The following is a 13,523-nucleotide window of genomic DNA, read 5'->3' as shown; positions in this document are numbered from 1 at the left end:
CATTTCAATCATTCTTTCATGTAGTTTCATAGTTGAGATTGACTTTCTTGAGTGTTTTTGTAGGCCATTCCTGTGGCAGTGACATATTTTTATACACCTTAAATGTCTACGTTCCACGAATCGAGCCACAAAGAGGCGCGAAAGGAATCCTTATTTCACAATTTCGTGGAAAAAAAGACGCTCGTGTCAAACATCCGCAGCCAATTTTCCGGCTCGTATTTCCTTTTCCCCGTTTTCGCAAACATCCGGTCGATGTTGAAACGACCCGGCCTTTCGAACCGCCGAGCTCGATTTTACATTCACTTCTGGGGTTTCACGACGCTTTTTTCCGACCGCCAGCAAAAACGGGCCGAGGTTTTCTTGTGCGAATTTCACGACGCCGCGAAACCTTTGCCGCTTTTTTGCCCCAATCGTATTGTATTTAAACGGTGGATGGCGTGAGCCGGTGGTTCTCGATGGTTAAGCTTTCGCCGGCGACATCGGCGTTCACCGACGGTGGAACGCAGCGTGTGTAATAAATTTTCATTTGTTAAATTATGTAAAATTAAGCTCTAGCGAAACCACACACCCGGTCCACCTCGGGAGGAGATCGGCTGGCTTGACGCGGATGTTTTCTTGTGCCGGTAGGGTTTTGCGTCGGTCGGTTTGATGTTTATGATGGTTTAGTTGAATTTAAGCCGCAGGCAGTCCGATGTTGCCATTTGCACGAAGCGAGAATATGTTCGCTCGTTTCAGGGCTTGACGGAATGGATAGTGGTTGTTGTTTCTCGCTGTGGGTACCTTCTTTTTTTTATCTGTTACATGCTAAGCGACTGCACTTAAATGGAATGGGGGACGTAGTGGTAATAAAAATTTACATCATCCGATAAACAACATAGAGCGGAGAGTAGCAAACCGAAAGCTGTACAAAAAGACGGTACAGTATTAAGTGGCTTGCAAATGTTTTTTCATCCCGGGCGCAACATATTTTCCTTTTGTTCAGTTAACACATGCTCTGGTGGAAACGTAATGGTAGCGAAATAAACAATGACCTTTACACACTTTCCGTGTCAATTCTGTCAAAGGATTTGGCGTTCTAGTTTCTCTATTTTACGTTCAGCATCGTAATGAATTGCTAGGCTCAACTGAGGTTCCAGTAATGCACCAATGTTGGTTATTTCTTTTCTCGATTCGCTTGTTTTCTACCACCATATCGCCGTAATCGTTCCGAAAAGCTTCCGTTTTCCAGCGCAACCGCCCAAAAGTATGCTCGCTGGAAGTTTTATCAGCGGAAACAAATACGGGTGGTGCAATAAATCGAGTGTCGGCGGCGAAAAGCGCAACGATCGCAGCAAAAAGCCAATCCTGCCACGGCGGGAAAAATGGTCGCTGGAAAGGTCCAACGTGGGTGAGTTACAGTGACCATCCCATTTTCCCGGGCATTATTTGCCCGTGCAACTGAAAGCGGAAGGGCAAAGAGTGAAGTAGAGAAGAAAAAAAATGCACTAAGAACTGGTTCCTTCTTGCCCGGCGACTGCGGCCAAAGTCACGTCGATGAAACGTGAACGGTTGCCAACTTCCAGCGGATTCATTCCGGGTCGCGCAAGGACGAGACTAACTCCTTCACTTTTGCGCAACGCCGGAGTCACGGACGGTCACGGAAGTTATCTTTTGCATTGAAATTTTTGAACGTGCTCGAGCGTACCATTGTGTAACCCCCTCGCACCGCCCATCGGTGGCCTGCGTCCTGCCGCAAACATTCCCTCACCCCCCCTTTCGGTACGGTCCGAGCGGCATTGGCTCATAATTTATGAAAAGTTTAGCGTCTTGGGAGGTTTTTTTCCTGGCCTCTCTACCCCGTCGTTTTTTTTCTTTTCCTCAACCTGTCATGAAGAGAAAGTTTTTTACGATTCTATTCCGAGAACGGTTTCGAAATTTTCCGGTCCACCCGCACATCCGCACACATTTTTCGGCTTGAATATTCGCAGTGGCAACGGCGAAAGCGTACGCCCGTGCGAACATAGTTTGCCGTAATTGATTTACTTTCCTCTCGGTAACGGTCGGAAGTCGTTGCAAAGGAGTTTATTTAATTACTTTCCTACCGCATGCACGTATGCAGACACTGTCGGTTTAAAACGCTGGTTTAAACTGGGTCGGGTGAGTGGATGGAAAGAAAGAGGTTTCAGTTCTTTTTTACCCTTTGCGATATTCAAGCGAAAAGTTTGCCGATACACTCGCATCGAAATCCTGTTATGTAATTCTGTCCATCTCTTTTGGTGTAACGTGGGTGTCGTAATTGATGGCGAAAATAAGGAAAAATCGATTTGATCTAATTGTATAAAAAATAAATGCGCCACGTCACTCCCATTATTTTAGCTTTTTATTTTACTGTTGATGTAAGTTGCTAGTTGTACAAGGGATTTTCCTTCAAATCATTACAACCTGTGGTATACTATTTAGTTTTAGATTAGAATAAACTGGTTTTAGTGTGAACTTTTTGTAGTCTTATCAATCATCATGCTTCATGGGCAATTATATTAAATAGTCACTGTTGAAAGTATTTTAAGCACAAGACTGTAAAATAAAATATCATCAACAATTTGAGTTGGAAAAATTTATTTTTAGCATTTGTGACTTTTAAACCATCCTTTGTTTTTCTTGTATTTTAAATGGAACTATAAAGCACGCAAAATGATCCATGAGGTCTAACAGCTTAAATGTAATTGGAAGATGGGTTGGTGAAATGTTTCCATAATCCGGTGAGAAACATTCTCACCATGTGAAAAAAATCTCAGTGAAACTTATTTAATACTAAACCCTGATTTTCAAGAACTAAGTTTTCATCTCGTATGAATGTGCGATAGGTAATTTGTTTTAGTTTTCAAAATGTGTGTGACATATTCATACCACACTGTATTATGCTCTTTTTTTTTCTTACACCCAAATTTGCACCTTTCGAAATGAAGGGGATAAAGTTATACCACCGTTGTCAGGACGATAGTTTTTCGTCCCCTTTTCCGCCAAGATTGATGTGCACTTTCTATTTTAGCAGCGACAGAGTTTTCCAGGAAACATCTCACTACGGAATGCGCCTTGGAAAATGTTCGCTAAAGCACTCCATTGTGCACTTCCGTGACGGTTAGTTTGCGTTGCAGGCTGGAAGCGTCGTGCGTCGGCATCGTACTGTAACGTTTTTCCGGTACTCTGCGTCGCACCAGCCAGTTGTACCTTTCGAAAGTTTTCGCTACGAAATAGAAGAAAAACAAAACCAAGCAGATCGTCCCACCTCGGAGGTATGCCATTTCTTTGCACTGGGACGGAAATTTTTGCGGATTTTCTACCCCCTATCGTTAACACGGTTTATATCGACATCCTTTTGCCCTCCGGAAGATCCCCTCGGGGAATGTCTTTTCTTTCGTGTCAAGGATTCCTGCGCAAAGGGGGCGGCGAGAAGATGTCAAAGGAGGGGAAAAGTTGCCACAATTTCTTCGTCATTTCTTTCACGTCGGTGGTAAAAAAATAACCTAGTTGCGGAGGTAAAAGCTTGCGCTGTACACGCCCTTGTTAGGTGGTGGTGTTGAACGTGTTAAACGAAATGGTTTGTAAGCGATAGCGCACCCACCCACAAGGGGTAGCAACGCATAAACGTGCGTGTGCTAACCGTTCTTATGCAAATGTTTGTCCTTTTCGCCGTCAAAGTGTCCTTTGGCTGACCGAAGGGAAGGAAAGAAAAACGGGAGCAGTTCGGGTGCCATTTTCTATTTCCCTCGACCGTGTGTCATTGCTTGTGGTCAAGTTATGTTTCCTTGGAGTAACGCTCGTAAAACCCCCTATCAACCCCTTTTCCCATCCACCCACCATAACAGCCTTGGAACATTCTCTGCGGGAAAAGAATATTTCCATCATTTTACTTTACCACACACTCTGCTGATTGTGTCATAAGGAATAGGTAGGTACTTTGCAGCCTACACCTGGTGCTGTTTACTTCTCGGAATGGCCTCGGTTAATGCCTCGAAGCAAAAGCCGCCCGGCAACCGGAAACTTTCCGCAACCGGGTTGAACGCAACGCACTGGCCGATTGACGGGGTCAAATATCACTTCCGTGCGCACCGAGGGACACATAAAGTTTCATCGTGCAGCCAGTGATGACATGTTTACAGCGGACCTTTCCGAGTTTACCTTTTGCTCGGTGGAAAACTTTCACCTGAAATTCAATCAATTTTCCGATGGGACCTTTTTTTTTTGCTTGTACACAAAAACTCCGACGTTTGATCCGATCCCGGTGGGGTTGGGGAAATCATATCTTTACGCTTGAATTACCAGCGACCCGGTTGCCAGTAGCCGACCGGTGTACATTTTTGGTCAATGTTTTGACTTTTTGTTTCAACCTCACCCCCCCAATGGCAGCCGACAAGTGAAATCCCATGAAATCAATCTTCATCAAAGCTGTTTTGTAGCGATTACGACATTTTCACACCTTTCGACCGGTTGATGAACTGCCATACGTCCGTCACGTGTGGTTCGGGAGCTTGCGCGGGGTGGGGGTTGTGGAAATTCTTTTCCCATTCGAAGGGCGCCTGGATCTTTTGTTTCCGGCGCCGGGCGCGGGGGCGGAAAAAATGTGAAGGTGTTTCCGGTGTGGGAGAATTGATGAATGTTTCGGGTTTCGGGTGGTACAGGCTTTTACCTGGTGTTGTTGAGACGACGATGCTGCTATAGTTTTTCCGGATGATGAATGACTGGAAAGGTACGGGAAAAGGAGTCTAGCTTACTGGCGCGAACAATGCGAGCATGTTAGGAGAGTTGCTTGCCAAGACGTCTTTTGTGGTCGTCGGCTATTGAGCTTACAAAGGGTCTTATCTTTCCTGATGACTATGTTGGAGTTTTGTTTTGCCAGTGCGGTAACGGTTTAAAACATATTTATTAAACGAAACCGGCTGGAAACAAATCCGGTCGTTTTGTGGGTCAAACGCAGACGATTCCATTAATTCTGTCGTTAGATGTTTTTAAATAACATTAAGAATATTAAAAGTCGTAGGCAAAATTACATTAATATATAAGCTTTCGCATTGATAGAACATAAAGGAACCTATATTTATGGTGTTTAAACTCCTCCTAAACGGTTGTACCATTTTTAATCAAATTTTGAACACATGTTTCTTATGCATGCGAATAGGGTTTCAACTACATTTCATGTGTGGAAACTGCATACTGTTTTTTAATAAACTACGATTTTCTAACGCCATGTATTGAACTGACATATAAATTGTAATCTCATCTAGCAAGTGTAAACGGTAATAGCAGCATGTCTTTTCACAGAGGGTGGGGAGTTGATCTCAAACTAACCTTTTATTTTCAATCTTTCCAACTTGAACCTATAGAATGCTCAATCAAAATATGTAGTTTGGTGAAACCAATTTGGTGTTTGTGGTTATTCGCTTAGATTTTTACTTCGAAACGTGAAACACGTAGAAACAACTTTTATTTAGTACAATAGAACGCTGCAAAATACTGTAGAAAGTCAGGTGTAAGGTTATACAACTAATATCTCTAATTGCCGTTTCTAGAGTGATTGGCTATGAATAAAGCCAAATCGCAGTTGACCTGGAACTCAGATTAGTGTTTCCTGGCACGTGAACTGTTGTGGCAAGGTGTTGTTGAGAAGACTTTTTGAAATATCATGGGAAAAGAATAAAGTTCATGAACTGACATGCTCCAGGGTACTCGTTTTGCAATGAAAACATTTCAGTTTTGAATGCGCCTTGAAGAGAGATCTTTTGCAATCCATTCAAAAAACTACCTTCCGCTGCTTTTTACTTCACACTTCAATAGCATTTATAAATGTGCTAGTGTCGAAGGATTAAGTTGCTGTTCCCAGTGGCCCTGGATAGTTACGACGCAAACCATACGATTGCAGAGTATAGAAATCACCTCACTTTGGTATCGTTAGCCAAACATGAGGGTAACAAGCTTTTTCGATGTTGATCAATTACACCAGGGAAATGTTGTTTATCGAAGTGCACGGTCGTTGTTGGTGGTGCATCTTCCTACATGTGAACTGTAAGCTTTGTTTACTAATGTGATGGCGAGACAGTTTGTCAAACGCGACAGGGGGTAGGAGTGCACATGCGAGAGGGGAATTCGGAGTTAGATTGGAATGATCGCTAATGATAATTCCGACAGAAGGAGTGGCCAAAGGTGAAAAATAAGCCACCGCGGCGGAGCCATCGTCCTTTGTTTGGAAAAGTGTTAGCAAAGGCAAACACATTTTTGGTTCACCGCACTCCACGATTTCGCTGAAAAGTATAATACAGTTCAACGAACCATTTGTCAACACTGATTTATTCCCTTAGGGTTTGTTTAAGACAATTGTCAGTAAAGGACAGGTACTTGTGACTGGTACTACTTTCTATGGATGAAACCAGTCAAAAGCGTTATTTCTGCCGTTTTGAGAGCTCTTGAAAATATAAAAACGGCTTAAACGAACTCAATCAGCAAAAGATATACTACCGGGAACCAATAAGTTTGTTGTCGATTGAAGTTCAAAATACTGCATCATTCGTTCGGAAAACTACCGCAAGGATTTGATCTGCAATCTCCACACTAATGCCCGATGTTATTTGATTGTTCCCGTTTTTCCTACAGGCGAAAAGCCGGCCGCAATGCAACACCCGAACAAAAACCCGACGGCCACATCCGGCGCCAGTGCGGCAGTGTCACTTACCGCATCCCGCTTCAGCTGTCTCCGGCCGGCCGACCTGATCTGCCTCGGAGGATTTCTTCCGGCAACGGCCAGCCTCATCGTGACGCTGGTCCGCTGGCTCTTCACGTCCACGCCGGGCATCCGCTCGTCCCACACCGAGCAGGAACGGGAACGGCAGCGACGATGGCGGCGAAGGGACGCACCGAGGAGTCCGCTGCGGCCACCCGGCTCGGCCCGGACCACCCTGCTCTGTATACTAATTGCTCCCTTGCTCTCCGTTAAGACTATCTTCAGCAAAAGTATTAAATTGTTCGATGCGGTTTAAAAGGCCGGAACGGTGCTGCCTTCCACTCTCCGCCGACGCTCGCGCCGTTTGCCCGGGCCCATCCCGGAAGGTTGCGGAAGGAGCCGCGTACGGGACCGGGGCAAGCTCGGTTTCAGCAGCAAAGGCACGCAACAAACACCACACAAGCAAAGGTTCGGGGAGAGTTGTCGCAGCTAGGACATAAGTATAAATATTTTGTACAGGTTTTCTAGCATAAAAATGTTTAGGGTTAATCTTTACAGGCAACGGTAGGGTAAGGGGGGCGGGCGGGGAGAGGCAGATGGGGGTCATTTGGCTACTAAGTCAACTGAAACGGCAGGTACGTGCGGGCCGCCACTCAAGGGTGCGTACAGTGGCACGTACGAAGTGAACCGTACGTGGAACGTGTCCGGTCTACTGGGTTACCGTCGCCAAGGAACGTTTGGTCATGCTGCAGTTCAACATCATTTTTCATTCAGTCATTCCGGCAAACTCGTGTCGGGCGATGTATTCATGCGAACGACTTTGCAGAGGCAGTACTGCAAAACGCCACTTGAGGGTTGTTTGCAAACCCTTTATCCTTAATTGTCGAACGTCTGCGGAATTGCAGGGTTGATAATATTATATTGTATTAAAATTTGAAGCAGATTATCTACTTCATTACACAATGTTTCCATCGAGTTCCTATACGCTTTGAAAATGTGTTTCCTTAGTTTTACTCAATTACCTTTACTATTTCAATTCCCGGGGAATAAATAAAACGAGTTAAGCTTACTCGTTAGCGAAAGCTCGAGAAGACTGGCTAAAGTTTACTGATTGCAAATTCTTAATGTATACCCCGATTCCTAGAACCTAGCATCAATCTGTACCGAGCGCTGTGAAAGGCGTCTGCGGAACGTTCCTACCAGGAAATATTTAATCGACATAAAGAGAGAAAACCGGTGAAAAATCTCCTCTCTCGAGTTATAGAACACCGATTGAAAAGTTGACCGGCAAACGGGCGAAAACTCCATCATCGAAAGCCCTCATCGCTCATGCGGTGCAATGCCGAGGGAAAAGCATTGCGATGAAATATTGATCCAACAAACCGATCATTCCGGGATGGGTGGTTCCCCCACACTCCACAATCGTTGAACAAATTTACACTTGGTATTCATTTTACTTCGGGTTTACTTTTTAAGTGGCTCTTTTTTCGGCTTCGGAGAAAGTTTAGCATAGCTTCATTCGTGAGCACGGAACGACGCGATGGCAATTTACTGTTTCCCAGAAAGCTGAAATAGATTTTATTTTAGTGCTTCTTAAAAAGTTTTGTTTTTGCTATTAAACATATTTAAGATAACTCCCAACTGTTAATGCAAAGAATTGAGTTGTGAGTGAAAAACAAACAGGGAAACAGCATTCCACTTTTCAGATGCAACTTGGTCTTAAGTTGATGCGGCGAAGTTCACTAGCCTAGCAAAACCATCCGATTGCGGTTAGTATTTCCGGCGCACGTTGGACTTTTCTCGTTCCCCCCCGAGGGGGAAAACCTCGACCGAGACGTGCAACAGAAAGCTGCGGTAACATAATGAGTCAAGTGTAGCTCGGCAACGGTGGCAACTAATCATGAATAAAGTACATTTATCTGTTTCCAGTTCGACTTCGGCGAACATTTTCGTAGAGTAGGTGAGAGGGCCCTGCAGGGGCGGGGGGGTGGGGAGTGCTTTTCATTTAATCCTCGGTTTAGCTCGTGAGAATTTCATTGCAGACCCAGCGGCAAAACTCCCGGCTGGGCTCATTGTGAGGCATCGCTGCATCATTGATGTTATTTGCATAAACGATTAAAAATGCAAATGATAGCTGTTTTAGTTGCGACACTCGGTTGGAGTGTTAAAAGTAAAAGCAAAACGCCATAGTGTGTGTGTGGTACGCTGGTACTTAACGTTGAACGAACTTTTGGCCACGAAATGTGCAGCGAATGCACCGAAGCGGCGACTATGACCGAACCGCACTAGAAGTACCACTTTTAGGATTAGATAGTTCGCTTCAAACGGGAGAAGCATCTAATCTCGCTCGAAAGTCCAACGATGGTGGTGATGGAATTGATTTTTGGAGTTGAGTAAAATACATAATTTCGAAGAGTTCACAGATGAAACTGATAAAACCCAATGGTTTGGTAGTTTACATATCGCAAATTAAAGAGTTAATAACGGAGTGACAGAGTGCATGCAGTTACCATTTGAAATGATAATTCTTTTATAAAGAACTTGAATGGTTTCTACGTGTTTTGGCAAAAACAATCAATTGTATATTTGTAAGGTTTCAGTTCTGATAAAATTAACGCCTCTTTTGAGTTTGCAACTTTGTTCTAAGTGCTTTTACAACAATTCTTTTGTACAAAAGTAAGAATCGCCATACTGCCATCGAACAATTTCAATTTCCTTTTGATAAAATTTAGTGTCGCCTTGCGGTGGAATTACTCACTCAATACATTTTACCAAAGTGCCCTGTCTAGATTGGATATCGATCACGGCAAAGCACGCGAAGCGGGCACAAATAGAAACATCGTGTGCAGTCTATCCCCCGAAAGGGTGGTATTTTGCACCGAGTGGGAAGGGTTTTCATCTCCACCCGGGATCGATAGCGTCTGTTTCAGTGATCGATTCATATTTATTTTCCATCTTCTGCGGTGTGGTTTTAGTCGCCATTCGGTGCGGTTTCGGTTGTTGCTATCGATCTAGGATCTTTCCATCACGCTAAAGCAAATACACGGTCAAGCGTAAGGGCACATTCACATACGTTTTCCCATACAGGCCCCGTCGGCGGGGGTCGCATTTGTGATGCGGTAAAAACAAGTCCATCAGTGCTCAAAGAATGCAAAAAAGAAAAACAAACAAATCGAACGACAATCCTATTTTCTTTTGCAATCCAAAAATATTACCATTACGTTGCACAAGACACACATTGAACCTGTCCCATTGTTGGTGGTTTTTGGAAGAATGTTTGTCGAACTTGTTGGTGAAAACAAATCGCCGGGAAAAGAAAATAAATTCTGGCAAGGTGACAATGGGAAAACTTACATGTTCCAATAGATGCCACTCTTCGTCAGCTTGATCGAAGGATACAGAAGTGTTTGTTTTTCATCTTCTGTTGCTTTGCCATTCCGAAGCAACAATACAACGACTCAATGCTGGAGAACTTTGTACCTTTTGTATGTTGTTGTAAACATTTCAATAATCGAGGTCTTAAGAGCGTTTCAACCATGAGTAATGAAAAGTGGATAATATTGTTTTCAAAATTACTGTACTTTTTTCAATAGCGAGCAAAGTTCCTAATTTCGAGCTCATAGTGTATCTTTTGCGATAATAACACGAATGGAAAACAAAACTGCAGACTGACCAACCGTACCTTGGTGCTTCAAGCAAAAACCTACGATCTCAATCAGATCGCATGGGAAAGTCGAACGAATAAACAAAGCTGAGAACAAATAAAGAAGAAATAACCGGAAAAGCCATATGAGCCCCTGCAGTCAAAGAAAACACGTCTAGTACGTGCGAATGTGAATCCGTGCTGTAAAATTTAATTGTCAGCTTAGAAAGCTTGGCACTACCATCGCGAAACGAAGCACGTGGATTGTCAGCCTAGGGCCAAGGGGAAATGATGGTCGTTATTTTTAATAACAATAGGAAAGCATAATCAAATGTAGGTCCTGACCGGGTGATTAAAAGGTATAATGGCGAAAGGGAGAGCATAGGAGCAAATTAAGAGACACGAAAAGGGTGCAAATGTGACACCGGAAAATATGTTCTTTAAGCTCTGTTTATATATGTGGCACGACATCCCCTAGTGGGACAAGGCCTCTCTCCGAAGAGAGTTTGTGTGACCGAAAGACGGTATATTATAGATCGGTGGTCAGCCGTTCGTAATACCGGAGGGTGCCACGAACGGCTGACCACCGATCTCTGTTTGAGTCTGGAAAAAAAAAAACAAAAAAAGTAAATATTGAAGGAAAGACACCCATAATCGAATACATCCAAAAGTAAAGCGACCTGTTTGAAAGAAAAGAAGATAAACATAAGAAACGGTAGAAGTAGATAAGTTAATTGCAGTAAACAAAATCATCAGTGAGTGAAAATTGTACATTACCAATTGAAGGAATAATCAAAGTTCTATCCGACCGTTTTGAAAGCGAGTGGTGCTGCAATGAATTACGTAGCAAATGTTTAAAACATATGGTAAAGTGTGCAACCGTTACCGTACGTGATAGTTGCCGATTGCATGCGAATGATCGAATGCTAAACCGGCCCCTGTGCTGCTGAAGGTGTTGAACGGAGGGCAAAAAGTGACCGGTGGAATGAAATGAATGATTGAAAATGCACCACAGGAAGCGCAGGAAATTACGAATGAAAGCACGCGTGAAGGCTAAGGCATCGGTTCTCCCATCGGAGCGGCAGGGCGGAAGGAAACAATGAAAACACACACATACACACACATACACAAGGAAACAATAAAAAAGACGACGGAAACAATTATGGGAGCGATTAAAAATAACTGTTAAAAGGCTAATTATTTCCAGAGAATTACTTCCACTTCCGTGACCGCAGGCCATCCGGGAGTGATTGTGCGAAAGAAGTACGAACCGGGCATACGAACCCACAAAACTCAAAAGAGCCCCCAGCAAGGATCAGAAAACGGTGCAGACGGAAGGTATCCTTCGTGCTCTGCCACTTTCGTCGGTTTGCCGGTGGACAGGTTGAAGGTTGAAGGATGAACGATGGAGTCGGTGCAGTACTCCAGTACCGCTAGTGGAGGTGTAATAAAAGTTTAATGGTAAGAAAACACAATCATACAAACAAATAAAAACAAAACCCAACAAAACCACACACACACACACACACACACACACATACGCACACAGGGCAGCGAAACATACCGACAACACAATCATACACACGTACAGACACAGTAGGTAGATTTTAGCGTTTCGGAATGAGAGTTCGTTACGGGAATGGAAAACACAAGTGAAAAGGAAAAAGCGTGCATTGAAGAAAACAATTCGGAGAAAAACCACACAGGGGGGGGGGAGAGAAAAAAGGATTCGAAACCGGCTGTCCCAAAGTTTCCCTAAACCCCCGTCCGCCTGGCGCTCCCCACCTCCTTGGGCGCGGAAATGGATAATTTTAATGTCGGAAGAAACAACTTTCACCTTTTTCCAACCAAGTGTGAAAAGCTCACCGGAAGGAAGCTTTCTTTTGCGCCCTATCGCCCCCTCCAAAAGTCAAACAGCGGGAAGGAATTGTAATTGTGATTTTGATTATGGTTTTCCCCTCCCTGCCTCCATCCGAGCCATCCAGCCACCCATCCTTCTCTAGTGGTTTGCTGTGTACGTGAATCGGGGGCAAACCGAGTGGTGGTTGCGGTTCGTACCCCAACAACAATTAATTCCCAATCGGGGAGGCAACCGACGACTTTCGGAGTGGGGTTTGAGAATTGCTGGTTTTAGAGCTACGGTGGCTTTCGGAATTCCCTTTTCGTTTTCACCCGGAAAGCGTCGGTCTGATCGCTAAATTAAAGCGCGTGCCACCGGTAGGATCTATTTGTTCCGGTTCCACCCCCCCCCCCCCCTCCTCCCCTCCTCCCCTCCAACCAACCCAGAGTATATTTTTCTCCTAAACTAAAACAACCAAATAACAACATTCGTTCGAAAAGCGGATACCGCCGCAGGGTAGACACGCGATCGGTAAGCACGCCAGTTCGAAGTGCCGTCAGTTGTAAGATAGGGTTGGCCAGGGCTAACTGGGAAGCGGTAAACAGGAATTACCATGGCATACGAAACCATGAAAATGGTAAAATAAGTTATGTGACGAAGTATCTGAATAATAAACATTATTGATAAAAAAAACGACTGCAAACGCGTCCTGGGATGGTGAGAAAGTTGGTTGCGGCGTGGAAAGAAATCGATACAGTAATATTGCTATTGATGACAATCACCCAGCATGGTAACCACGTTCAGGTTCAAGGGCGTGCGTGTGAACCGATCGTTAGCCACAGTTTGGTAAGTAATCTGTGCCGCAAAGTGTTTTGCTTTCGACGTGTTTTGTTTCTTGTTGCTGCCCAAGATGCACTTAATGACGATCAAATGAAGCACGCCGAAAGGTCAACTGGTTGTTTATCTCTCAATTACTTCCTGGATAGCGTTACCTTGTTACGGACTACATAATGATGATTTATTTCTGCTAGCGTTTATCCACGAATGCCACGAATTAGGGTGCAAGGTACCAAATAACATTTTTTTTGGTTGAAATAAATTTTCATAACATGATTTACGGACGGTTTTTTCATTTAAATACACTTCTATTGTTGTTTTCCCACAGGGAATAATGAGAATTTCTCGAGAAGTCGAACAAAAACAAAGCGTACTTTTAGCCGTTTGCGACACGTGATGCTTCCCAATCTCGGTGCAGATACGGCACAATAATATGAAATAAACAAAGTTCTATCATAAATAAAATGTTTGTATCACGTCCTGCACTAAGCTCGCGGCATTCCAATTCTTCG

At 44.0% G+C, this 13,523-nt stretch overlaps 1 protein-coding gene across 1 annotated transcript in view; it reads left to right on the top strand.

The window, feature by feature from the left end:
• Positions 1 to 7,007, top strand: part of LOC131293985 (uncharacterized) — a 44,220-nt gene extending 37,213 nt beyond the window's left edge. The window contains exon 6 of the mRNA XM_058322034.1: positions 6,625 to 7,007. Within this exon, the coding sequence (XP_058178017.1) occupies positions 6,625 to 7,007 (383 nt within the window). The remainder of the gene's footprint in view (positions 1 to 6,624) is intronic.
• The last annotated feature ends 6,516 nt before the right edge of the window (positions 7,008 to 13,523 follow it).

The sequence above is a fragment of the Anopheles ziemanni genome, chromosome 2 (genome assembly GCF_943734765.1).
Source record: "Anopheles ziemanni chromosome 2, idAnoZiCoDA_A2_x.2, whole genome shotgun sequence".
Classification (NCBI taxonomy): Eukaryota; Metazoa; Arthropoda; class Insecta; order Diptera; family Culicidae; genus Anopheles; species Anopheles ziemanni.
Note: the sequence above shows the minus strand (reverse complement) of the source record. Positions and strands in the feature narration are given on the sequence as shown.